The 25,678-nt window shown below is 55.4% G+C and overlaps 2 protein-coding genes across 2 annotated transcripts in view; both read right to left on the bottom strand.

Annotated features, from left to right (window-relative positions):
* The window catches only part of NRG2 (neuregulin 2), a 152,560-nt gene extending 139,020 nt beyond the window's left edge, over positions 1–13,540 (bottom strand). The window contains 2 exon segments of the mRNA XM_066328919.1: positions 13,116–13,434; positions 13,436–13,540. Of these exon segments, the coding sequence (XP_066185016.1) occupies positions 13,116–13,434; positions 13,436–13,540 (424 nt within the window).
* The window catches only part of PFDN1 (prefoldin subunit 1), a 203,474-nt gene continuing 183,494 nt past the window's right edge, over positions 5,699–25,678 (bottom strand). The window contains exon 5 of the mRNA XM_066328921.1: positions 5,699–5,710. The gene's annotated coding sequence lies outside the window, so the exon portion shown is untranslated. The remainder of the gene's footprint in view (positions 5,711–25,678) is intronic.

Here is a 25,678-nt window from a genome sequence, read left to right as displayed (position 1 = left end):
GATGCAAAGCCAAAGCAGCAGCCACAGTGCTGCTTCTGCCAGCGGCCCCAGGAAGCTCACACTGCACCAGCCCACGCATAGAAAGGGTAGGGGCAGGGGGAGAGCAGCCCTCATGTACTGAGACACCAGGGCCACCTGCCTGGCATGTCCTCTCCTCTCCCACTGCTCCCTCTCCAAACCATCCTGCACCTTTTGCCAAGCCAGACCCAGCTGCTGAGGGCAGGCTGGCCGTGGCCAGCGTGGGTTCGCTGGTCTGGCAGCTCTCCAAAGCACATCCAGCGTGTTGGGCTGGGAAGGGCTGCTTTGGCCTCAGCACAGCGTGGGGCACACACAACCCATGACCCAGGGCTTGGGCCAAGGGAACATCTGGGGAAGCAGTTCACAGGCTGGCAATACTCACAGCTCCTCTGCACAAACCTCCTCGGTGCAGGAGCTGCTCACAGAGGTCACAGCAGCAGCTCTAGGCTGGGCCAGGAGCCCCAGGCAGGGCTGTTGGGCTCCTCTGTCCTGCCTGTCCCAAGACATGGTGCATGGGCAGAAGCATCACCGTGCTCACAGTCCCACCAGGAGCAGAATCAGAGAACTGCTAAGGTTGGAAAAGAGCTCTAAGATCATCCAGTTCAACCCTTAACCCAGCCCCACCGTGTTCACCACTAAACCATGTCCCCAGGTGCCACATCTACATATTTTTTAAATGTTTCCAAGGATGATGACTCCACCACTGTCCTGAGCAGCCTGTTTCAATGCCTGACCATCCTTCCAGTGAAGAATTTTTCCCCAATATCCAATTTAAAGCTTCCATGGTACACCTTGAGGCCACTAGTTACCTGGTAGAAGAGACCACACCATCTTCCCCCGAGCTCTACCCTCCTGTCAGGGATTTGCAGGGAGCAAGAAGGTCGTCCCTGAGCCTCCTTTTCCCCTGGCTGAGCCCCCACAGCTCACTCAGCTGCATTTGGAAAAGAAAAGGAGGAGTTTTCCAGGAACTTGCGGGAAATTTCCTCAAAAAATAGGTCTAAATGGAAAAAAAGGCCATTGAAACACCTTCACATTTTCAAACAGGGTGCAGACTCAGAGAACGCTGCAGAAAAAGGCACTGAAGCCATCCTTCAAAACATGTTAGGGTTTTCTTCACTCAGCTGCAATTATCATTCTGAAAGCTGAGGATGTACGATGGAAAAGAGTGTGTGTGGGCGGGAGAGAAGAGGGAAAAGAGAAAGACAACAGCAGCATGGAAGGAAATTCAACACTGCCAAATGAAAGCCACCGTGACAGGCAGAATTTACTTCCTTGCAGAAGGGTTTCCCATGTCATCCGTTACAGAGAGAAGGAGAAAAAAACTCATTATTTTGAAGACTATCATCCATGAAAAGAAGAATTCAAGGAGAAGGGCTCCCCTCAGGTGCAGCAGCCAGAAGATGAGCCCCCCTCTCTGCTGTTCCCCCACTCTCCAGCAGAAGGTGAGTTCAGCCTGGCATAAAACTGCTCCAGATGAAATCCTGTTCCCATCCTCACTTGCTGGCAGGGTGTGTCTGCTCAGCAAACCTCTCCACACCTCCAAGCCCCACTGCTGGGCAGGTTTCTGCCCCAGGGACACGGATGTGCCCTCCACAGGCTCCACACTGACCTGATAACTCTCCTGGGAACACCAGGTGCCTGGTACAACTTTGTTTTTAGCAGATGCCCAGTGCAGAGTCCTGCCACACAGGCGCTGCCCACCCTCATGGTCACTCATCCCTCCTCCTGCCTGGCTGCAGTGTCCCCGCCTGGAGCTGTGCCATGGCACCAGCCTCTGCCTCTGGTGACAGCGGAGCTGGCAGGATGGGACATCGCTGACCCTCAGCCCACAGGAGGCACAGGCAGCAGCTCCACTACCAGCTCTGGCCAAACTGCTAGGATCTCTGGGAAGAGCCCTGCACTGACCCACTTGATTCTGGAATGAGGCACCTTGGGCTCTGCAGCCTCCTTGGGCCAGAATCAGAGCCTTGGCAGAGCTCAGCTCTGCTGTGCTCCAGGCTGGGTCTAATCTGCCACCCCACAAGCCCAGGAAGTGAAGCCCCAAGGATGGTATTGCCTGCCCTGGGGAGGAAGGGGCTATACTGCTCTCCTGGCTCTGGGACACAGCCTGAGAGGTGGGAAATTCCCTGATGGGAAAGGGCGCTGAATTACAGGAGAGATGATGGGAAAAGAAACTCATCAATGCACCCCCTCCTAGCAGGTTCACACGAGGCTTGCAGTAAATCTTGTGCAACATAAGGAAACATCCCAGCTGGAGAACAGCTCTACCCACAAGGCCTCAGCATCCCTCTTCCCAGACACAAGGCCTGCAGACATCTCTGCTGGCGCAGGGACTGGGTGACCTCTCTCAGAGGTGCCACCCTAGGTGCCAGCAGAGCGCACACAGCACACGCCTCCCCAGCATCCAGAGCAGAGGAGAGCACAATCCCCCTCTCCCCATCTCAGAGCTGTCTGGCACCATGGCTTGAGGAGCCACCTCCAGCCCCAGGAGCTCCTGCTGGCAGCTGCAAACTTGCAGCCAGCCAACATCCGACGTGCACAACAGGCACCTGTCAGCATCAGCCCGTGAGGGAAAACCACAGCCACTATCCCAGCAGGAGGGTTTCCAAAGGTCCCAGCTTCCCAGTGCACCTTCCGGTGTGCCCATCTGCCCTCCTGAAGCCAGAACCTCCTTCATGAATTTGTGGTTTGGGAGTTAGCAGCTCCTCTCCTGGAGTCTGTAACATCTCAATACGATGTTTGCGGTCTCATCGCCTGCCAGCCAGTGTCAAACTTCACTACAGGAAGGCATTCCCTCTCCTTGCTCCAAGAAACATCCAGAGCCTCCTTCCTGCAGGAGTGGTGATTTTATTCCCAGTTACCTGTCTGATTACAGTGACGTCACGTGTGTTCTTGGCAAGTTCAGCTGTTTTCTCTACAGGTGTATCACACCGCGGGCGGGATTCCCTGCGCTTCCTCACACCTGGTGTGACAGCTCTGGACTCCCTGCCCCTGCCCTGATGACATGGAGCAGAAGGAGATCCAGCCTGCAGTGCTTGGGAAGGAAGGACAGGCCTGGAGCCGTCTGTGACCCAAGGCAGGAGGGCTGCAGGATTTGCTGCCTCAGCACGGGCAGACAGTGCTGCTGTCTGTCCTCTCGCTGGGAAGAGCCTGCTGAAGAAAATCCCTGCCTGGATGGGTTTGGATCACCTGCCAGTGACCCTGACTGACACGTGGCATCCCAGAGGACTGGGGGAATGGGTCCTGCTGGCAGATCTAAGGGTCATTTCAAGCCACAAAACACACCTCTAATCTCTCAGCTCCGTGCAGCAGCTACAGAAGTTCTCAGGCATCAGCAGAGCAGCCGCTCCGCCTGCCTCACCCGAGCATCCTTCATCACAGCGAGCGCCACAGAGCTGCTCAGCCCTCCAACAGCTTGGGAAATCCTCTCTCCACACCATCATACAGCATCAAGTGCCCTCGGGGATCCGTGCTTGCCGCCAGGACTCCCAGCTAGTGCTGAGCACCAGGAGAACAGCCTGCATGCCAGAAGCCTGCGTGTCACCAGAACGGACTGACAGAAATCGTCTCCTCACACGTCACAGCTCCCCCACACAGATGGAGTGTGCTGCAGATCAGAGGCAGGGCTGGGCACCACAAGTTTCTGTCCTTGTGGATCTAACACCTCTGCTGGGAGCCGAGCTTGGCTGGGAAACATTGGGAATGAGGTGGCCACCCAAGGAGAGACAACACTCTGCTGGCTGAGGCTTTGCAGGTCTCTCGCAGACCCTTTTCAGGAGCAAGGCAGGTGGCCTCCTAACACCAGCTCAGATGCCCCCAGCTGCTCAGAGAACCCCTGCAGGGTCTGCTTCCCTTATAGCCGGGTCCTCCAGCCACAGAGGAGCGGCTGGCAGAGGGACAGCCCTGCAGCCAGGGCCACGGACTGTGCCGAGGTGCAGCAGTGACAGCAGCTGGAGGGAGGGGAGGGGTTTGTTTCATTTCTGGCGATTTCTGGTGCTGGCACAGTGTTGGGAACCCAGCACACCACCACTTTGTGCCTGCCCCCTAAAAGAGTGTGCAAAGCAGCATCCTTCCTGTTTGTCAGGAGGGAATCACAGCGTGGGGATGCTGAGAAGCTTTCCTGCGATCAGTGGCACAGATGGGACATGAACCAAGTCTCCAAGCGCAGCCCTCTCGGCTGCATTGTTTTCCTGAGAGCAGGAAGGCACACAAACACCCCTGGCTGCAGTGAGTGTGCCCACCCCCCTGCACTGAGAGCAGCCCCCACCCACAACATCCCTGTGCTGGAAGGGGCTGGATGTGCCCCAAAGCTCCTTCTCTGGAGCACAGTCTAGGTGAGGGAGATCAGGCTGCACAGAGGAACCACTGCTCACAGCACACCCCTCCTGGGGCTGACACCCAGCACTGCCTCAGCACATGCTGTGCCTCACCCAGTGCAGCCCATCCCATCTGGCATCGAGGCATTTGAGGAGCTGCAGGATCAGCAGCTGCACCCCAACCCTGCTGTACATGCAGGAATGGCCTCAGGGACCCCCCAGTCCTTCCCCTCAGTGCCCCACAGCACCCTGCAGAGAGGCTCTGTGTGCAAAAAGGATCTTTGGGTGACCTGCTGCCTCCCATCATCACCCCAGTTCTTGTAAGTATAGAATAATTCTTATCCAAACAATCCTACATCTACTGCTATATCCTACCCAATGTCCAAAATCCTCAAGGCCTTTTCCAGAATCTCAGCTGCATCTGAGCCTCCCAAGTCCCGTAGAACATCTGACCCCTCCTAGGTTTTACCCTCTTTCCCTGTAATCTTACTTGGGCATCATCTGGCCTCTGGGTTCTGCAGCATTTGCCAGAATTTACAGTTGCTGCTGTGTCTGAATGTCCAAGAAACAATGACAGCCATGCTACAAACTAACAGCCATCCAGCCTCTTGTGTCCCCCACAGCAGGAGGAGCAGCTTAAATCACCACCCCAGGCAGAAAGTGCCAGAGAAGAGCAATCCTGGAGTACCCCAGACCTCCACCGTAGCTGCAGCCCCAGTTACTGACAGCAAGGCGTCTTTTGGGCACACTCAAGGTCAGGGCATCATTGGGGGATGGAACACTCATTCGATGTTTGGCCCATCCACAGGGCTGAGTGTGCTGCTCTTGGAATGGGCCTCCTCCTCCTGCACACTGCCAAGACAAGCCAGGAGCTGCAGGAGGGACCTGGCAGGGAAACTCCTCCAGCTCCTTCTTGCTGCCTCAGCTCTGCATTTGGGAATGTGTCTGTGGGATTCAGGCTCTCCAGTGCTGTAAGGAAGGGTCTCCAGGTCTTCTCAAAGCTGTCCTTGTCAGGTCCCCCAAGGACAGAAGTTGCTGCTTCATTCTGGCCCAGGCAGGCAGTGAGTGCCCCATCACCCCATGAGAGGAGTTCCTCATGTTCCCCAGATCCCACCAGCCTCAGCAGGCACCTCCCCATGGAGCTCAGGCTGGGGCTGAGCCAGCCTGGCAGCCAGGATGGGAAGACAGATCCTTCTCTCAGCAGAGATACAGGGAGAAGGTGGCTGAGACCCCACATGGCAGAGGATCTCCCCAGGGATGCTGTGACTTCAGCTGGACAGGTGCCAGCCTGGCTGAAGACAAACACATCCACACTCCTTTTCTCTGCACCAAGGCACACTGAAGGGCAGCTGAGGAAGGCTGGAGGGGTGGGAGGGGAACACTCAGAGCAGCAGGTCCAGACAAGGGCCAGGAGCCTTCACTCCTACCCTTGCTGTTACTCCCATCCCGTGGACCCCTGTGGAAGATCCAACCCCCAAGCGAGGCATCCTGACCTACGGATCACGCTCCCTCGTCACACTCCCAGGGCTAATGAGTGTTTTGCTAATCACACACCCACACAGCTCTGCATGACGGGAAAGGCCACATCCCACTGGCCCAGGCTGGCAGTAAAGGCTGTGCCTGATGCTGCTCTCCCCTCGGCTCGTCCCAGGGCTGCCCGGCCTGAGCAGCGGGAGCCAGGGTCCGGCGGGGACAGGCTTCCGGCCAGGGCAGCAGCCAGGGCTCCTGCATCGCTGCCAGCTTTGAGGCAGCCAGAAAGCAGACCTACTTCCAGTCCTTACCCTCCTGCCAAGGCCATCTGCCTGCCCTGAGCCCACCGAGAGGCTCCTGAGCAGCGTTTCGTCATTACTGAGCCATTACAGAAAGTGGATGGGCAGTGATTGATTATAATGAATGCAAATACCTGCCTTCCGACCCCAAATTGGCAGGACCTGACTAGCTCTCCCACTAAGTAGTACATCGTGTCCTTCCACAGGCTCTGCAAAGCATTCCCATCCTCCTCAGCCTTTCCACAAGCCATCAGGCACAGCACTACCCATCTAGACCTGCCCTAGAAACCCATCACATCCAAGATCTGCTTTCCATCAGCCCTGGGGCTCTGCTCTCACCTGCAGATCCTACAGGCTCATTTCCACCACTGAGTCCAATGGGAAGGCTTTCCCAGAGTTCTCACCTTCACTGAGAGGGCAAAGGACAGTTCCCTCATGTCAGGACAGGGGGAGAGAGGGGGGCAGCAGGGTGGGAGCTGAGTGCTCTCTCACAAGTGTGATACATCCCTACTCGTCAGGCATGTGTGTCCCATCCCAGAGAGATGCTGTGCCCGGACACAACAGCAGCCAGCTCTGCTCCAGGAGGTCACCAAAGATGAAATATTATTCCTGAAAAAACAGAACATGCTACAGCCTGATAGGATGAACTCAGTTGCCCTCCAGGGGCCCACAAACAGTAAGTGACAGGAATACAGGGAAGGAAGGCACTGTCCTGTTGCAGGCAATGGGCATGGGACAGACAGGGGGACCAGAGGGAACCGCTGTGGCCACCAACTGCCACGAGAACTCAAGGACTGTCCAGGCCAGGGGGAGTTGCTGTGGGCAGAAGAACCTTGTTCCTGAGCTACCACATTCAAGACGCAAATTGCGTGCTCCCCTCTAGGACCAATCTTCTGGGGTACCTTTTATTTTCCATCCCCCAGACTGGGCAGGGTCTTCTCCAGGGTGGAGCTGGACCACGGGGATTCAACAAGAGCAGTTTTTACTGGCCCTTCAGCGCAGCCTTTGCAGCACCCAGCCCAGCCCCAAGCTGCAGCAGCCAAGCTCTGGGAGCACGGTCATTCAGCAGAGAAAGAGCAGCACGGTGATTCATCTTCCTTTTGATCTCTAGCCTACTCTTGCAGGCTCAGTACTCTGGCCCCAAAATTTTGGGCAGTTGGCAGACCTCTCCACCTTCCCCCAGGGCGAGGACGTGAAGCGCTGAGAGGTGCTGGTGCCTTCAGGCGTTCGACTGCCGCACACCCAATTCAGCAGGCGAGCAGGCGCCTGGCTGCCAAAGTTTCCAGGGAGATGAGCTTCCTCCAGAGCCTCCCCTCGCCGCACGCATCCGCCGAGCCCCCGCCGAGGCCAGGCGTCCTGTGCCATCTGCACCGGACAGAGCAGCTCACAGCGCAGAGAACACCTCGCCAGGGAGCGGGGCACAGCCTTCGCCTTCGAGCGGCACCGTTCGGGCACGATAGGGCGGTCCAGCTCCGGGGGAAGGGGTGAACTCGCATGCTGGCAGCCTCCTCTGAGCGGAGAGAGGGCTGGGATGTACCGAGAGCTCTGCTGCGCCCAGCCCAGCGCCGGCAGCGCACGGGGCACGGAGCGGGCACGGACACAGCTGCCAGACAGCCCCGGCGCCTCCCGCCTCAGCGGAGGCAATCCTCACCTCCCAGCACTTTGTCGCTCAGGCTCCTCTGCAGTGACAATTCCTCAGACGACCAGAGTCGCCCACGGGCTCGCAGCCTCCCAAACCTGCTGCCCCCACGGATCGGTCTCGTGGAGCTGCTCCTGGGCGGCACTCCGCTCGGTGTTTCTCCCTGCGCCTGCCCCTTCACCCGCCCTGGGCCACCGCAGCTGACCCGAGGAAGCCCAAGTGCCACGCCAGGGCCAGCACGGCTCTCATTTACACTCAGCAGCGTCACACATTGACTCAGGAGGGGACTGGAGACCAGGCGACTCCAGCAGCAGCGTCCAGTGCCCCAAACGTGGCAGAGCAGCAGGCGCTGTGTGGGAGCCGTGCCACATGCACAGAGGGACACTGGCCAGCCCCTCCAGCCTGCTGCGAGAGGCACCTCAGCCCAGCACGGCACCAAAGCCCACCCCTTGCGGCACTTTGCAGCAGATTTTGGGGTGTGCCAAGTGCACCTGGTGCCCGCGGTGCATCTTACACCGCCCAAACGAGGCGAGGAGCTCAGCTGCGGCAGAGCGTGGCTCCCTTTTCGCCTGGTGATGCAGTTTATTGCCTCTGTGCTCCCAAGCATGCACCAGTTTCTGATCCAGATCCAAACCCAAGTCAAGGTGTCGCCTGTGATTTAGAAAGGGCGTTCTGCCTCAGGGCCCATATCTAAGGGCTGTCAGCTGGAGGAGCACAAAGAGCGACCAAGCAGCACCTGGGGCCAGGGGCTGGGCATGGAGCAGCCCTGGATAGAGAAATCAGCACTGCTGGGACCACTCAGGAGCTGTTTTAGTCTCGTCTTACTCCTGGAGATCCTTGGGGAGACGCTTTATTTAGTCAAACATTTCTGAAGGGGGACTGAGAAACTAGCCAGGCTTTGCTCCACGCGTGGCACATGCCTGGGAGGGGGAAAACTCTGTTGTGTCAGGCACCACTGAAGTCTCTTGGACCTGCAGCTTCGGCCAAGTGAAGTTCCAGTTGCCAGTTCCTGGATGGCTCGTTTGGGAGACAAGGAGCTAACCTGGCCACGAGGGCCCAGCCGCCCCAGGTTCACTCCAGACCAAATCCTGCACGAGAGGATTTAAGAGAGCGCCCAGAATTGAGCCACCCTTGTGAGAGGTCAAAGCTGTCTGCAGCACAGTGACCATTCCCCATCTGCAGAAAGTCAAGGCAAGAAGGAAGCAAGTTTTTGCTCTTCTGCAAACCCAAGGAAGTGTGATTTTCTGAAGGTGGTGAGAAATAGTTTCAGACAGCTCTAATTAGCAAGGTGGTGTGTGAGAAAATCCAGCTTTACTGCTGCGTGCTCCACAGCTGTCCTGGGATGAAGGGAGAGCACTGTCACCTGTGGCTGGAGCCCACCCACGCCCCTCCCTGTGCCTGCCTGGCTCGGAGTGAGTCCGATGATCTGCAGGATACTGAAGCGGGATATTTTTGCACGAGCTGCTGGTCCAAAGTTGCCAGTGCTATTTCAGGCAGCAACACCTACACTGTAATCCAGAGGGCTGTATTTTCCAGCGGGCACTTCAAAATCCGAGCTCCCTCCTCCCCTCGCAGGCCAGCTCTAACCAACCTGCCTCCAGGATAAACAGCTCCCAGCATTACATGGCCACTGAGGCCAATGCCACAGCCCCAGCATGTTCCTGATTCCCACCGGGACCAAGACACCTTCGCACTGGAAAATAAATAAATACCTCATCTTGCAAGAAGTATCAGCTACAACAACAGGTCCTCTGCCTGCAAATCCTCCCAGGGATCTGCCACCACCAGATTACCTGCCCAGGCTAAGCTAGCTAATCCTACAGGCGAGTCGCAGACCTCGTCCTGGAGCTCAGCAGCGTTTTCGGTGAGGTGCTTCAGGAGACACAGAAGCTCTAATTAAAGCTACTTTGCAACTCGCTGCATATGGAGGCAGGAAGATGTTTGTTCCTCTGTGAAAGCAGAAATCAGAGCCTGGAAAGGTTAAATCCCCGCTCTCCTGTGTACAAAATATCTGCACATACATCTTTTGCACAGAAAGAGGGAACTCAGAGTGGGAAGCAGATGCTGACACAAGCTACCCCTAAAGACCAGGAGGACGAGAACCACAACCCCCTTTCTGGATTCAGATCAGGAGTTGTTCCAGTAGGGATAATGCCACCAGCTCCTTCACCAGTGAGAGCCGGTGCCGTGTCTTACACCTATTTCCTCCTCCATGGTCTGTGTGTGTAGGCACAAAGGAGATATGAGACCATCCAAAATTAAGGAGCTAGAAGATACAAAGAAAAGAGACAGGAGGAGAAGCAATAACAGGAATCGTTATGTAACAGTATGGAAAAAAAAAAAAAAAAAAACAATAATACTCCTAGAGCAGAAGAGGTTTTAAGATGGACAAGTGGGTGGTGAGACCTGCAAGATGCCAGGCACCAGGACCAGCTGCTTCCTGTGTGCCAAGGGGAGGAAAACCACGGCTGGGCAGAGCTGCAGAGGCTGCACCCCTCTGGAGTTTGCAGGTGAGGAAGTTCCAGCTTTCAGAGCCTGCCCAGTAGTGAGAATCCCCCTCCCTGCATCTCTGCTTAGGGGGCACACGTGAAGCAGCCCAGCTCAGACTCACACACACCAGGGGCACAGACCGGCATTCCTGTCCTGTGTCCCACACTCCAGGCCAGCCCTCTCTCACCTCAGTCTTCCTGGCTCTGCTCAGAGACGGTCTGGGTCCCATGCAGAGTCTCAGCACCCACTTTCTCTCCTCTAAGTGAGATGTGCAAACAGCAGAGACTGCTCCTTGGAGAGAGACACGGATGTTCCCATCACAGGTCTAGTCCTGCATCGCATCCCGGACCACGGCAAGCAGCAAGAGCAGGAGACACACAGCATCTTAGCTGGGAGAAGGGGATGAATCACTGGAAAACAGACCCAGGCACAGAGCCAGAGCAGGGAGAAGATGGTCCTGTGAGGCCTCCATCTTTGGGAGCGGGGGGATTGGAGTGATCAGAGCTACAAGGTCCTTCCCCCCTTCCTGCTCAGAAGTGACCCCAGCTCTGTAACCTCCCTCACACAGCTGCAGCCCAGCTGTCCGTCTGAGTGCACCTTGTGCCTGGACATCACCCCCTCCCAGCTCTGGAGCTCTCCTGCCACCCTCATGAGCAGCAAGAATGGGAAATACCCCTTCACCCCTTCTGAGCTTCCCTCCCAGCACAAACCACTGAGCAGGAAGAGAAAACATGGCGTGGTTTCCCAGTTTACACACCTTTCCAGCAGTTCAGGTGCTACAAATCAGAAGATCCTGCCAGGAAAGTCACCTTCAGAAGTAACCTCCCAGCTGAACCAAGAGCATGAAGTGCTCAGGCAACCACCAGTTCAGCAAGCTGAGGCTCCCATTTCATCTTCATCACCAGACCAAACCACAGCTATGACATTTCCCAACCACCAGCTTTTATTTTTCCTTTGGAATCTGCCATGGAGCTCAGCTGAGGCAAGGCTCCCACCAACCTGCAGCGTCCCTCAGCCAGGGAGCCGAATCAGCCCGTCAGAGCCACACAGAAACAAAAGCATCAGCTCCAAGAAGGTGTCACGACAGAATGACAACCCTTAACTTGTTGTTACATCAGCCCACACATTAACGCTTTGGGCCTGAGCCAGGATGCCACGGAGCAGCCTCCATTCCCCTTAAAGTCAAACCCTGCTGCTCAGAGATGCACAACTTCAGAATCCTTTTTGATTAATAAAAAAAAAAAAAAAAAAAAAAAAAAAAAAAAAAAAAAGCCACGTACCTTTTGCTGTGTTTTCCCCTGACAATGAGACCACGGTCCTGAGAAATTCCCCCATTTACTTTCCTCTTGTCTCTACCACAGCTCTTTCACTAAATCCTCTCCGTCCACGATGGCCCACATACAGGTGCACATGAAATTAGTGTCTCCCAAATTAGTTTTCTCGCACGCAGTCCTAGCCCATTTTCCTCAACAACATATTATGATATGCAAGGTTCCACCTTTCTCCCAGGAAACACGAGTTTCTAAATTTATCTTTCGGATAACTAAAAAAAGAGGCAGGTCTGGCTTTCACAATGCAGGGTCAGCAGTCCCGAATGGCAGAGTATTTGCCCCAGAAACACCCAGTTAATCCCACAACAACAACCACCACAGAGCAGTACACATATGGTCATTACAGAGCTAAGTATAACTTGACAAAGTACCTTGCTTTTAATGAGGCAAAAGGCCAATTAACCTGATGAGGATGCGCTGGGCTGACATGGAGTGGGGAGCCTGGATTCCCTGGAGATACACTCTGTGTATCCTCCTAACACACCAAACAAGAGGGGTTTGAGCTCTTTCTGAGGGCACGGCACTCAGAGCTCTCCGGGTTAACGCCAGCCTTCCCCAGATTTTGTGACACACTATCCAGCATTCAGGCTGGATGAAGGGCCAGCCGTGCATTTTTGTCAGCTCAGATCCAAACCCTGGGAAAATACAGGCATTGTCCTCTCCCGGTCCCCATCGCCCGGCCCTTCGCAGGTGTTCACCTGCCAGAGGACAGCAAGGAAAATCCAGGAACAAAAGCAGGGACGCTCCGGCGGGCGCTTCCCGTTGAAGTCATTTCATAACCGCGTTTCCAGAGGTGCTGGAAGAACAGCACAAGCCACGGCACGAGAGCCGTGATCGGAAACACCGAAATGCGCGGAAAGACCAAAAGAAAAACCAACTTCCCCCCACCGCGAGGACCCTTATTTTGGAAGCCGCAAAACTTCCCGGCTCTTAGGGCACCCCTGGAGCGCTGCCCCTGTCCCAGCCCCGCATCCCGGGCCCGGCGCCTCCGCAGAAGGACGGCGCCCGGGGCGGGGGTCCCGGCCGGAGTCACCGGAGCCCCCGCGGGCCGGCAGCTCTCCCGGCCGGGGCTGCCACGGCCGAGGCCCCCGAAGGGAGCGGCGCCGGGCCGCTGGGACCGCTCTGAGAGCGGGAGCTCCCGCCGGCGCCGGGCGGCCGCGGGCTGCGGGCACTCCCCGCACCGGGCTCGGGGCTGCGCTGCTGGCGCTGCGGGCTGCGGGACCTTGAGCCGGGCGAGCCAGGAGCCCCGGGGCCGGGGGATGGGGGGAGCGCGGCTGCGGCGGCCGGGCCGCGCGGAGCGCATCGTATCGCATCGTATCGCATCGCACCGCGTCGCATCTCATCACATCGCATACTCGCCCGGTGCAGGCGCGGCTCCCCGGGCCCACCGGCGGTGAAGCGGGGGGCGATCGCCGGGCACCTGTCCTCCCCCCGCAGGTCCCAGCGGTACGGACCTGTCGCCCCAGCGCTGCCCGGGACGCGGGCCAGCGCTCCCCGCCGCCGCTCCGCCATCGCCCCCCGCCGCCCCCCGCCGCCGCGGCGCGGCCCGTACCGCAGTCGGCGCAGAGGATCCGCGCCACGTCCCGCTTGAGGTTCTTGCCGCTGGTGTCGAGCGGAGCGAAGGCGGTGCGGAAGACGAGCGGCTCCTCGGTGGGCTCGAGGAAGAAGATGTAGCGGTGGTTGCGCTTCACTTTGAAGCAGGGCGCCTTGGAGCCCACGCTGATGAGCTGCTCCCGCTGCAGCCCCCCGCTGTTGAGGGGCCACAGGTCGAGCACCTTGACCAGGACCCCCCCGGCGGGCCCGGCGCCGCGGCTGTCATTGCCGCCGGCGGGGGGGCCCACGGACTGCACCTTGCCCTCCAGCACCACCGCCCGCCGTGTACGCCTGGTCCTGCACCGACTTGAGGCTGGGCGAGTAGCAGGCGAGGGAGACGCCGAAGAGCAGCATGGAGAAGCCGGGCGCCGGGTCGCGCCTCATGCCGCCGGCTGCCGCTCGCTGCCCGCCGGCCCTGCGGCGGCGGCCGGGCTGCGGGGCCGGGCTGCGGGGCTGCGGCGCGGCGGGCGCGGCGGGGCGGAGCGGAGCGGAGCGGAGCGGCGCGACGCGGGGCGGCACGGCACGGCACGGCACGGCACGGCACGGCACGGCACGGCACGGCACGGCACGGCGCGGCGCGGGGCGGCACGGCACCGGCACGGCACGGAGCGGCACGGCAGGGCACGCCACCGGCACGGCCTGGCGCGGCGCGGCCGCGGCACGGCACCGGCACAGGCACGGGCACGGCGCGGCGCGGCGCGGGGAGGAGGCGGGATGTTCCCTCAGCCGCCCCTGCCCCCGGGATGCTGACCCCCGCAAGCCCCCGGAAAGGTGATTCCCTGCCCGGGGACTCCCCCCCGGGGATGCCCGCTGCGGCGGGGATCCCCGCGTCCCTGGGGGTCCTCGGGGATGCAGGCACACCGCGCTGCCTCCATCCGGCCGTGGAGCCAGCCCCTCGGCGGGTCCCCAGGCGTTCGCAGAAGCCCCCCTTCTCCCCGCAGAGGCAACCAAAGATGCGCTCATTTGCGGGCGGCTGCAGGTGACACGGGGGTTCCGCGATGCGCAGGGCGCGGGAGCCGGGGATTCCTCTTTGCCCGATGGTTTTATGGAGCTGGGAGATTTGTGCCCGAGATTCCCTGCACACCTGAAGGAAAGGCATTAACACAGAGACAAACGGAGCACGCAGTGGCCGGGGAGACAAAGCCGCCTTTCATGCTCTGTTCCTGCTGCCTCTCCTTAATAAACAAATGCTTTTCCCTGCAGTGGCTTCCAGGAGGAGTCGCTTTAAGCTCCAAAAAGGCGCTGTTTGGGTTTATTTTCGAGGCTGATCCTGAGGCATCTGCACTCCCGAAGCCTCGCTGCCCAGGCAGTGCGGAAGGGAGCGGAGATGCTCAATTAGCAGCAGCGGGGGATTTTGTGGTCGCTGTTGCACTGGATTCTGCGGTGAAGGGGAGCGGCCATAGTCCCATCCCGGCGGAGGTGACCTGGAGGCCGGAGCGCTGGGCTCAGCCCGCTCCCAGCCGATGGCTCCGGGAATGCCCCAGGGCCTTCAGAGCCCCAGGGAAACCCCTCAGCAAACCTCAAGAGATGTCAAGAGCTGGCTCTTTGAGCCCATCAGTGAGAGCAAAGGAGCACAGATGGCAGGAGGGGGATTTGCTGTCCGTTTAACACCGCACGGCCACAAGCGTCGGGAAAAACGGGAAGGGAGCGGAGCCGCTGTGGCCAGCCCGGGCGTGGGGCGTAGCCTCTCCCCGTGTGTCCGCGGCTCGGGGCTGTCCCACCGCCGGCACACGAGGGCACAGCCCCAGCACAACGCACCCAGGGCTCTGCAGCGGTGGGCGGCCGTGGCTCCCGCTGCTCTGCCCCTCTCTGGGGCGCTCCCAGAGCGGCGTTGCCATCGCAGGCCCGCGGTGCGCCGGGAGCCCCCGGCGAGCACACAGCAGGGCTCGGGGACCACTCACTTCTTGTAGGCATTTCCTCTCGCTAAGCGTGATTTGCTGTGGCTCTGTTTGGTCTCAGATGTTTCTGAGGGCTTTCTCTTTTCCCTGCTGGGTGACCATGCAGAACTGCAGAGGAATGCAGGCGGAGGTAGAAGGGACCAGAAGTGTTTCCCACAGCAGAGGGAAGAGCAGTATTTTACATTCAGGAAGCTGCTCGGAGGAGCAGGGAAACCACCTGACTTCTCTCTTCTTTTGACATAAATCTCCGAGGAATTTCCCCTCTCCCTATCATTTTGCTCAGACAGCAACTGAGGTTCTGCCTGAGAAGGAAGGAGATACCCGATAGCATAACTCGATCTGGAGCTCGCCTGCTCTACCCTGCTCCTCTCCAGAAGGGCAGCTTCATGCCCAGGCAGCTGAGTTGCTAATCCTTGTCTGGTTTTTGCAGGCTGAAATCCCGGCGAGACCACAGTGGCTCTCCTGCTGAGAAATCAGTGCAAGATACCTGTGAGGCCCCAGGGGCAATTTTGAAAAATGAGGGTTTTCTTTGTCTCTGGGGTGTTTTGAAGTCCTCAAAAAAAGGGCACTGGCCACATCTCCTTTTAGCAGTATTTTCCTGCTGTTCAGCCTAACTCTTGTGAAGTCAACTGGTTTTCATCACTTGAGACACTTGCTTTTCTCATTCCATTTCAGAAATTGTTTAGGACTAAATCCCTCTCCCCCTTTTATGCTGTTCTTCCTATATAAATGGAAAATCATTATTTTCTATAGGTTCTTGGGCATTTTGACACATGAAATAAATAAAGCAAGGCCCTTGGTGCAGTTACCAGACCAACTTGAACACTGGCTTTGAGAGAATGAAGCCTAAATAACTTATATTTTTTAAATTTTCCTTCATTCGAGGGTAACTGTTGGCAGGGAACCCAGGAGGTCTGTGGTCTGCTTTAATTTATCCAAAGCCCCATTTGGCCCCTAACTCCCTGCTGTGAAAACCCATCATATTTGCCATCCTGGAAGAGAGGTGGAGAATCTGAGCTTAGCCTGGATTCCACCCTGTCTGGAGGACCCCAGAGTTCAGCAGCACCATCACAGGTTCTCATTTCCTCAGGCAAACACTGTGGGGGCTGGGTTTTTTTTCTTTTACCTCCTTCAATTTTGTTTCTGCAATTTCCCCGAGATGCCTGAAAACAAAGCAGCTCTCAGTCTCTCCTCCCCTCTGCCAAGGGAGCTCCTGGCAACCGAGCCTGCTGGTGCGAGCTACACAGGACAGTGTCCCAGGGTCCCTCCCTTCTTCAGGGAGCCCTGCAGTTCTTCTGCAAGGACAGATGTTGACCTCCTGATGCCTTGGGAAGGCTGCCCTGAAACAGAGACTGGACAGAGCTGGAGAATAAAGTAGGTATTTATTGAAAGGCCTCCAGGAACCACCTTGGGCAGGACAGAGCCTGACCAGGGCTACACCCGAGGTGGACCTAAAATGGGCACAAAATGGACAAATGGTCACGGTCTCACACTTTTATAAGTTTTTTCCATTTGCATTTTGGGGTTTAATTGTCCAATTACAGCTCTAGGTTGTGAGGTCCCATCCTTCTTGTTCCTCCCTTCAGCCCACCCTTGTTTGTGCTTTTGGCCCTGAAAGTTGTCTTGGTCCTCAGCTGGAAAAGGATTTGTTTGTCTCCCTGCTCTGTGAAGAGAGCTGACTAAAACTTAATATGAGGCCCAGAACTGCACCCCTGGGCAGCAGAATCTGGAAAACACGAAAACTGAAACTTAAGGCATCATTCCAACAGCACAGGCAGGTGGACTCCACATCTCCACAGGCTGCAGATGCTCAGCCTCCTCCGTGTCAACTGAAGATGTGCTCCTGCAAATCCCATGTCGGGCTTTTGGCGTAAGGAGGAACACAGCACAGAGCCACAGAACACGCTGGGCTGGGAAGGATCCACAAGGATCATAGAGTTCAACACCCAGCCTTACACAGGACACCCCAACAATCCCACCCTGGGCCTCAGAGCACTGTCCAAACCCTCCTGGAGCTGTGGCAGCCTTGGGGCTGTGCCCATTCCCTGGGGAGCCTGGGCAGTGCCAGCACCTTCTGGGGGAAGAACCTTTCCCTGATATCCAACCTAACAGAGGTCCAGCCATTCCCTGGTGTTATCCAGCACGGGCTGTGCTAAGCTCTTGCCCAGACAATTTCAGACAAGCCTCAGAACCATGTTTGCATTGCAAGGGTCTGCCACCCCTCCCGAGCCCTTCCAGCACCAGCTCTATCCTGGTTCCTTGCTGGTGTGAAGATGGCAAATACAGGAGACAGCAACCCATACCCCAGTCAAGGGAGCATTGCTTTCCCTCCCTATGGGACATTCCTTCCCTGCAACAATCAGGTTTTCACAAAAGCCCCACAAATGCCAACAAATCCACTGCAGCCATTTTTTCCCACCTCCACGTCTTCTCTGCAAGGATTTGGCTTGTTCAGTTTTGGGATGCCCATGGAGAGCATCAGTGGCTGCCGTGGGGCAGGAGCCAGCCCTTCACCAGGACACACCAGACTCCTGGCACCAGGGGGACACCACCACAGCCTCAGGAGAAATGAGAAAAGCAGGAGATAAATGATGAACACAGGAATTATGTGGAAAAAGCAAAGCCCAGCACTCAATCTGAGACTCCAGTCTGGACACTGACTAACCACAGAATCAGAGAATGGCTCAGGTTAGAAGAAACCTCAAAGATCATCTACTTCTACATATCTCCTGCCTGTTAATGTCAACTTCCAGGCCAGGGGAAGGCAGAGCTGAGGGCTGTAGCTGTAGGCACCAGTGTTGTGTCTCCCAGAAGTGGACCCTCCTGGCACAGAGGCCTGATGCAGCCACAAATCCTTCCCTCAGCTGGGAGAGCATCGACCCACTGTAATTCCATGAGATGCTGACAGTCTAAAGAAAAGTTGAGACATTTGCTGTAGGGTGAAAAAGCAGGACTTTATTATGATGAAACCCCCCAAAAAACCTTTTATCTCTTGGCACGGGGATCAAAGGGGAAAAAATTGAGATTAAGTGGTTTCCTCCACCTGGGAGAGAAGCTGCTAGGGTTCTCCAGCCCCTTTGTGACATATTCACCTAGGCAGTAGGAAGGAAAAAAAAAATCTACTCATCCTTCAAGGAAATGTGTGCCTCTTTTATTTGCTACCCTCCCCGAGAAACTCATTCACTCCTTGTCCACCCACACGAGCAGGAATGATGAATGAAAAACAAACCATAAACAATTCAGCCTTCCCTTTTTTCCCTCCCAGCCTTCCAATCAGATGTTCCAGCCCATGCCTCAGCACCCAGATTCTGCCCGTTGATCATTCCCATCGCGTGCCTTGGCTCCCTGTGCCGCTCACACGCTCCGTTCCCTGGATACAGACAGCTGCAGCCAACATTTGTCAGCAGCTCCAGCCCCAGGAGGGCTCCACTCGGGGTGAAGGAGGCAGGGGAGCCTCTGCAGGGCACCACTGCCCCGAGCCAGGGGATTCCTGTGCTGGGACTGGCAGGGAGCTGATGGATCAGCAAGGCAGCTCTTCTTGTCCCCCGGAAGGACAGTGGTGCCTAGGCACTGAGATGTGTCACCAGAAAGATGACACACGGTGCAAAATGACACCAGCGGGAGCAACGCTCCCCACAGGATGGTGTATCCCACTCTCCAGCCCTCCAGTGAGAGACCCCTCCATCCCACAGGTTCTCCCTGGACTGGATTTCGCTCCAGCCACTGATATTCCTCTCTCCCTTCTCTCCACACAACCTCCTTACACCCCCCTGTGTATTAAATAACAATTGCAGTCATACCAGGGCAGCAGGAATATCTGTACACCTCTGAATTCCCTTCACAGTAAAGTCTCCTTCCACTTTGGCCAGTTTTGTGTATTTTTATGTAAAAATATGCTGAGTGGGTGTATGCCTTATTACACTGTAGGAAACACGGAGAATGAGGATTGAGGTACCACCACAATAATAGAGAGGGACAAGGCTCTTTGGCTGGCTTTGCCCTTGATTCCCTGTTTAAATATAACCTGCCACTGTTAGACAAGAGACCCTCTCCAAATGACTTCTGAGATCCAGGAGACCATTTCTGCAGCAACAGGTTACTGCTTGTAGGCAGCCTGTGGCTGGAAAATGCCCTTGATATTACAGAAATGGTGACTTGTTTAATAGATCCCAATAAATAGGAAAGCCCAGGAGCTCAGGTGACAGCATCTGAGCCCTGTACTGAGAGGTGCACAGACCTCCTGGCAAGGCTAAACGTAGGCCTCACAAACCAGAACAACAGAGCTTTTACTGAGAAGATAATCAAGCCCTGGAGGAAACTACACAATTTAAAGCTCAGATTTAAAATAAATGTGAAATGAGTTGGTGGATTCGGGACTAGTTCCTTATGGAAAAGTTTTCACATCAGAAGAAAATCACTTGATGAAATGGGCTCTTTAATTAGCAGTTTCAGCCAGAAGCCTGGAGGATTGGAAGGGTTCTGGAGCCTCATCCTTCACCTTTCATCTTGCCCTTTGCAAGAAGGGCTGGGATCAGGGGAGGGGTGGACTGTCCCAAGCTGCTGCATGTAAGGGCTGAAGAGGAGCGCTGTTTGTTCTCCCTGTGCTCTCCTGTTACCACGCACGTTCCCAAGAACATCCTGCACTCTCCAAAAGCAACCCCCAGGGCAGCAGGTGCAGAATCCAGGCAGGAAATCCACAGCCTGGAGCTGGGCACAGGACAGGAGTCTGTGGCTCCCTGCACACGAGGCTCTCATCCTGCACCCACCAGCCACCTGGGACTGTTCAGCTTTCAGGTGCTCAGATGCTGAATGAAACATCCCAGCTGTGATGCCCAGCTCGGGAGGCTGGATCCCAGGGCACACCATGGCAACTGCCCTGTCCTCACCCAGCTCTCCTTCAGCCAGCTAAAGGGATGCAAATTAAAAAAGAAGACCAAATTGTTTTTCCTTTCCCTCCCTTCATTCTTTCCTCGCTTCATCTCACACTGTAATCTTGTGGTTTGCAATTAAATTGTGTCTTTATGTCTCCTTCCCTCAATAAGTTAATGAAAATGACTTTTGCTCCAAGGTGGAGCACGAATGTCTCACCCTGTGCTGAGCATGAGAGCAAGACACAGGGTCCAGGAGGACCAGAAGCTCCTGCTTCCCTGGGGAGTGATGGGTTGATTCAGGCTCCTGAGCCCCTCCAAGCATCTAAGCCTCAAGTTTCAATTTTCAGCTCCGTTTTCAGCTCCTTCTCCTCCTTGCAAAGCCTGTGCAACAGCAGTGGGAGGTTACAAATAGAGCAAGGCAGCTCATCTGCTGCATCTCTGCTCGTGGGATCCGTGGGCACGCACGTGCATGTGCTGGATCCTCCCTCCTCAGGCACCTCAGGGCGCTCCCAACACATCCAAGGCCACGCAGCTTTCCCGGTCTGTAGCTCCCTCCTCAGCCCTTTGCTGTGCACGTCCTGGCTGGAGCTGAGGACACAGGCAGACCACATGCATCTGCACTGAGATTAACCCTGCAGAGCCAGGACAGCCCTTGGGGTTTCCTCACCCAGGATTCATCTCCTGGGAAGGATGCCAGGCCAGCTCTGACGACACAGAGGCTTCAGTGGGAGTCTCTGCTTGCAGCAGGAGTGATGGGGCCCTGACATCACCAAGGCTGACCTGCCCCAGGGGGTGCTGCTCTTGCCTCTCTCTCCTCTCCTGAAGGCTGGATCACACACACAGACTTGTGGGGCAGGGACATGGGCACTAAAAGGAGGGCTGATGGGGGGTGGTCTCATTTAGCCTGTCTGAGAGGAAGTTTAGGGCTGAGTTAATGGCTAAAAACTACCTGGAGGGCAGGTACAAAGGCAACAGAGCCAAAGTCTCCTCGATGGGGCATGTCACACAGGGCAGGTGCCCTAGAGTGCGGCTTGAGGCTGAGGGTGGATATCCAGGGGATCCTTCTTTCCCAGGAGGTGGTTATCCCTAGGAGAGCACACAGCGTAGGGGCAGAGGTCCTTCATTGATTGGGGTTGATGAGGCTGAGCCCAGTGAGGCCGTGGTCATCCTGACAACAGTCATGGTGCAAACAGGGACCTGCCAGGAGCATCCCAGGGCTCCCATCCCGCTGCCCCTTCCAGGACCCTGAGACTCTGGGATATATGGGCTCTAACCAGTCTGGCATGGCTGTTTCTGAGCCCCCAGCTAGAGGGAAAATGCTGATTGCCCATGACACAACACACAGCACTGATCCCCTTCCAGGAGTCACTGCTGCTTCACGCAGGGAAGCAATGGGGACCTGAGTGAGGCATCCAGCAGGGGTCTGGCACAACCCTCCTGTTTCCCCAGGCTGGGCATGGCCAGGGAGGCAGCAGCAGCCTTGGCTCTGATCTGAGGGGAGCAGTCTAGTCCCCCAACAAGCCCTGAGCACACCCATTTTCCCAGGGACACTCCCTGCACTGGGTGGGGGAGGAGGTGAGGTGGGGGTCTCTCCAGTCTCAGTGAAATGCCCAACAGCAAAAGGCTTGATAAAACATCTGTTTTAACAAGGCAGAGTAAAAAGAGAAATATCAAGGGCAAGTAAGCCTTATGCCCCTTCAGATGCAGAGCACCCTGCACTCATGCAGCATTGGATGGACCCAGGATGGATTTTCCCCAATAAATCCATATCTCTTCCCTGGAGAGAAGTTCTTCCTTTTTGGTTCCTCAAGCTATTATATCGTTCTTTTTGTTCTGTCTTATTAAGGCAGCTGTTTTGTTATGCCATTTGCTGCCAGCCCTTTCATACTGAGATGCAGGATTAATCCCCCTTCACAGGTGCCGAGTCCTTTTCCTTCCCAGCCCCTGCACTGCTTTCTCCAGAACAGGGTCTGTGGCTGCTGTGCTGGCTGCAGGCTGTCCCACAAGTCCCAGCAAAGCCAGTTTACTAATGCTTCTGGTTTGTAAATAGTTGTCCTCTCCAACACAAACCAGGTGCTCCACACAGCCCAGTCTCTTACCTGCTCCATCCAGACCTTGTGGAATCCCAGCACTGCATCTCCCCACCTGAACCTCATGGTATTTGCTGAGCAGCTGTAAAACAATTAATTGAATTTAATTATTGAGAGGATGTTCATGTTTCCTGCACACTTACACACCACGTTATCTCAATCACACCAGGGCTGGTCTATAATTCTTTTTAATGAGTTCCCAACATATTCCCATAAGCAATATCCTCGAACCAGCTCCTCTATCTAGACTCTGTGAGAGGCTGAAACCCCCCTAATGGCCCCTGGGGAGGAGAAGGGATTTTTGCTGTGCTGGGTGCATTCTGTATTGGCACCAGGCAATTCCTGCTCTCCACAGCAGCAGGGTTGAGGGGAGCTGAGGTTTTCTCCTCCTCCTGGGTGGGATTCAGTCAATTGTGCTCCTTCAGTCCACTGCAGGGCTATTGCACAGCCCCAGCTGGGACTTGTGGGTCTAAAAGTAGACCAAGGAATTACCTCATAAAAGTGAAGCTATTTCCCCTCTGACACCAAGCCAGAGTGGACTGCAGCCAATTCGCTCTGGGAGGAACCAAAGCATGGAAAAATTCAGTACCTTCATCATTTTAGTCATTTCTTCTTTAAGGAAAAATTAAAAGATATTACCTCTGTGGTAAGGGTCTGGCTTATGGACTAGGAGGTTTTCAATCAAACTCTTCAGCAAAATCCAAAACACTGAGATGAGTTAGGGACTAATTTTTTGAGCTGGTAGTCTCCAGATAAGCCACAGAGAGCAGGAATCCCAGGCTTCCAAATCCCAGACAGGTCTCAACAGGACAGAGAGGAATCCCACCCAGGGCCACATTGATGCTCCAGAAAATATCCCCAGAGCAGCTCTGAAAGAGATATAGGCAAAAGTTAAATAATTGCTAAATAAACTTTGATGCTTTGAGACATTACCCTGCTACAGTACATTTCTTAATGCTGCCCATGAGATGTCACTCTGAAAATGAATAAATAGTGCCTAACTCTTCCTTGTCACAACACCCAGGTGGGGCTCACAGGACTCTGCAGTTGTGAGCTGGGCCTCTCCTCACCTCAGGGCTGGTAGGAATCATCACCTTGGAATGACAAATGACTCTGCTGCCCCACCACAGTCCCTTTCTTTTTGGTAAAGCTTAAAATGAAAGCCAAGTTTGCTTTTCTCTTCCTGGAGGTCCAGAAAACAATGGGCCTTTAAAGGGAGGTATCCCATTTACCTACCTGTGGCAGCCCCTCTCAGCTCTCCCAGGAGGATTGCAAAGCTGGCAATACCTCCCTGGATCAGCACAGCTGAGACCTTCATTCTCCCTGAAGGGCAGCTGTGACTTCTACCAGGGAAGGTATGGGAGTATGGTTTAAGGAACAGCTTTATCCTCCTGGAAAAGACAGGGAATGGGGTCTTGGGTGGATGCCTCCTCCCAAGTGTGGGGCAGGACACCTGCTGGGCACAGAAGGACAGGGCAACAGGCAGTGCTGCCACACTTGAAGAATGGCTTCAAACACTCATCCTGTTATGCCTCACTCCACGAAATCATACTCAGAGATCATCCTGTACCTCCTCTAAACAGGCTTTGTTTGCCACCACAGCCAGTTGCTGTGTGAGATGAGATGCCTTGGTTGTTCTCATGTTTGCATAATGAGGAGTTTAGAAGTTACAAGCTATAAATTCTTCCGGACCAAAGCTCCCACATTCTCCAGGCCAGGCCAAGAAGTATCTGTGTAAATAGTTTTGTTTACAGTCAACCAAATGTTTTCATCCCAGGGCCCCAACCAGATTCCTGTCCTGATGATGCCAAACAGCACCAGCTCCACCAGCACTGGGCAGAGGTGCCCTGCTTGGATCTGTGCCCATCCCACAGGGATGGGACACTCTGGGACACTCTCAGACACAGCAAGACCAAGCACGGGGCCAGTGTGAACACTCAGACCATCCTCAGGAATGGCTTTGAGGAGGGCAATTCCTGTCTCCTGGATCTGCAGAGCAGCTCCCACTCCTGGAGAGCATGGACCTGCCCCCAGAGCAAATCCCCACCCAGCCTCAGCACCGGGGTAGCTCTGTGAAGCACGGGGGATGAAACACTTCGAAACAAGCTGGGACCAAGGCCATGGCTGGCACGAGCCAGAGGGGGCCAAGAGCACTGTGAACAGAAAAGGTGTTTATAAACACCTCTCCAAGCCTCCTGCACAGCAAGAGGAGCTGTGGAAATGCCTTTGGCTCCTTCTTGCTCTTCTCTGGCTGGGCTCCACCAGAGCTTCCACAGCATGTTTTTGTCCATTTATCTTAGGATTGGGAGGGAGGGGATTTGGAGAGTTTAAATTAAGCTCCAGGCCTCTGCTCTCCTCCAGGTAGGTACTACTCTATGCCTGGGTTTCTGTAGCATCTTTGAAATGACTGCTTTAGGTATCAGCTGGGCCTGCAGGGCTGCATTCACTCACACACATTTGGCCCCACAAGCCAAAAGGCAGGTCCTGAGCTTCTGCAATGAGCTGAACACTGCTAGAACAAGCCTTGAATACACCCTTGCCCTTGTGGCTGCATTTTACCACCACAGGAAAAAGGATTCAAAGCCAGGGGCACTAAAATCACCAGGTGGGTGCAGGGTCCAGGGGACAATGATCTGGATGCAGCAAGAGGTTCCACCATAGGAACATCAGCCACTTGCAGTCCAGCAATGGATCTGAGCACTTGTCTGTGTGGCATCTGCACAGCTGCAGTTTGCTTTTTATTGTGTGATTTGGGAGAATTTTCCTTTCAGAGCCATGTAAACCAAACCCACAGAGGATGGGGAGCTGGGATTCATGTGCTGGTTGTGGCCAGGGTAGAGTTCATTTTCTTCCAGTAGCTGCTATGGGGCTGTGCTTTGTGCCGAAAACATGGGTGATAACATGGAGATGGTTTTGTTTTTTCTGAGCAGGGCTTACACAGAGCCAGGACCTTTTCTGCTTCTCATATTGCCCCACCAGTGGCAGGCTGGGGTGCACAAGGAGCTGGGAGGGGACACAGCCAGGACAGCTGAGCCCCACTGACCCAAGGGATATCCCAGACCATCCAGCTCTGCTGTCCTGCAGTGCCTGAACACCTGAATGCAATGGCAGGTGGGGAACAGATTCCTTGCTTTGCTTTGCTTTGCTGGTGCACGTGGCTTTTGCTTTCCCTATTAAACTGTCTTTATCTCAGCAGCCAGTTTTTCTCACTTTTATCCTTCTGATTGTCTCTCCCATCCCATCAGAGGGGAGTGAGTGAGTGGATGATGGTGCTGAGCTGCCATGTGAGGTCAAACCAGAGGACTGTGTCATGCTGGCAGCAGCCAGCCCACCTGAGAGCTGAGGACTCGCTGCACCCTCTCAGAGTAGTAAAAGTCACGTTAGCATCTTCAGGGAGAAACTTCTGGGAAAAAGAAAAAGTCAAAGCATCCTTTTCTTGGATGCAAAACTGGTAAACTGTGATTTGCTCTAAATCTCATTTCAAAACTGTGATTTGTTCTGTACCTTCCAGCTCTTTGGGGTTTCTTTGGCCCCACATGGAAGTAGTCAGCCCATTTCACCCCAGCTCTATGAGCAGCCTTGCTCCCAGGAACAGACTGTAAGGAGCTCCTTCAGTTGGGAATTGCCAATATCCTCACATACTCTTTAAGGAAAGGTGTTTAA

Source organism: Sylvia atricapilla, chromosome 14, assembly GCF_009819655.1.
Source record: "Sylvia atricapilla isolate bSylAtr1 chromosome 14, bSylAtr1.pri, whole genome shotgun sequence".
Classification (NCBI taxonomy): domain Eukaryota; kingdom Metazoa; phylum Chordata; class Aves; order Passeriformes; family Sylviidae; genus Sylvia; species Sylvia atricapilla.
This window is presented reverse-complemented; position numbering and strand designations above follow the sequence as displayed.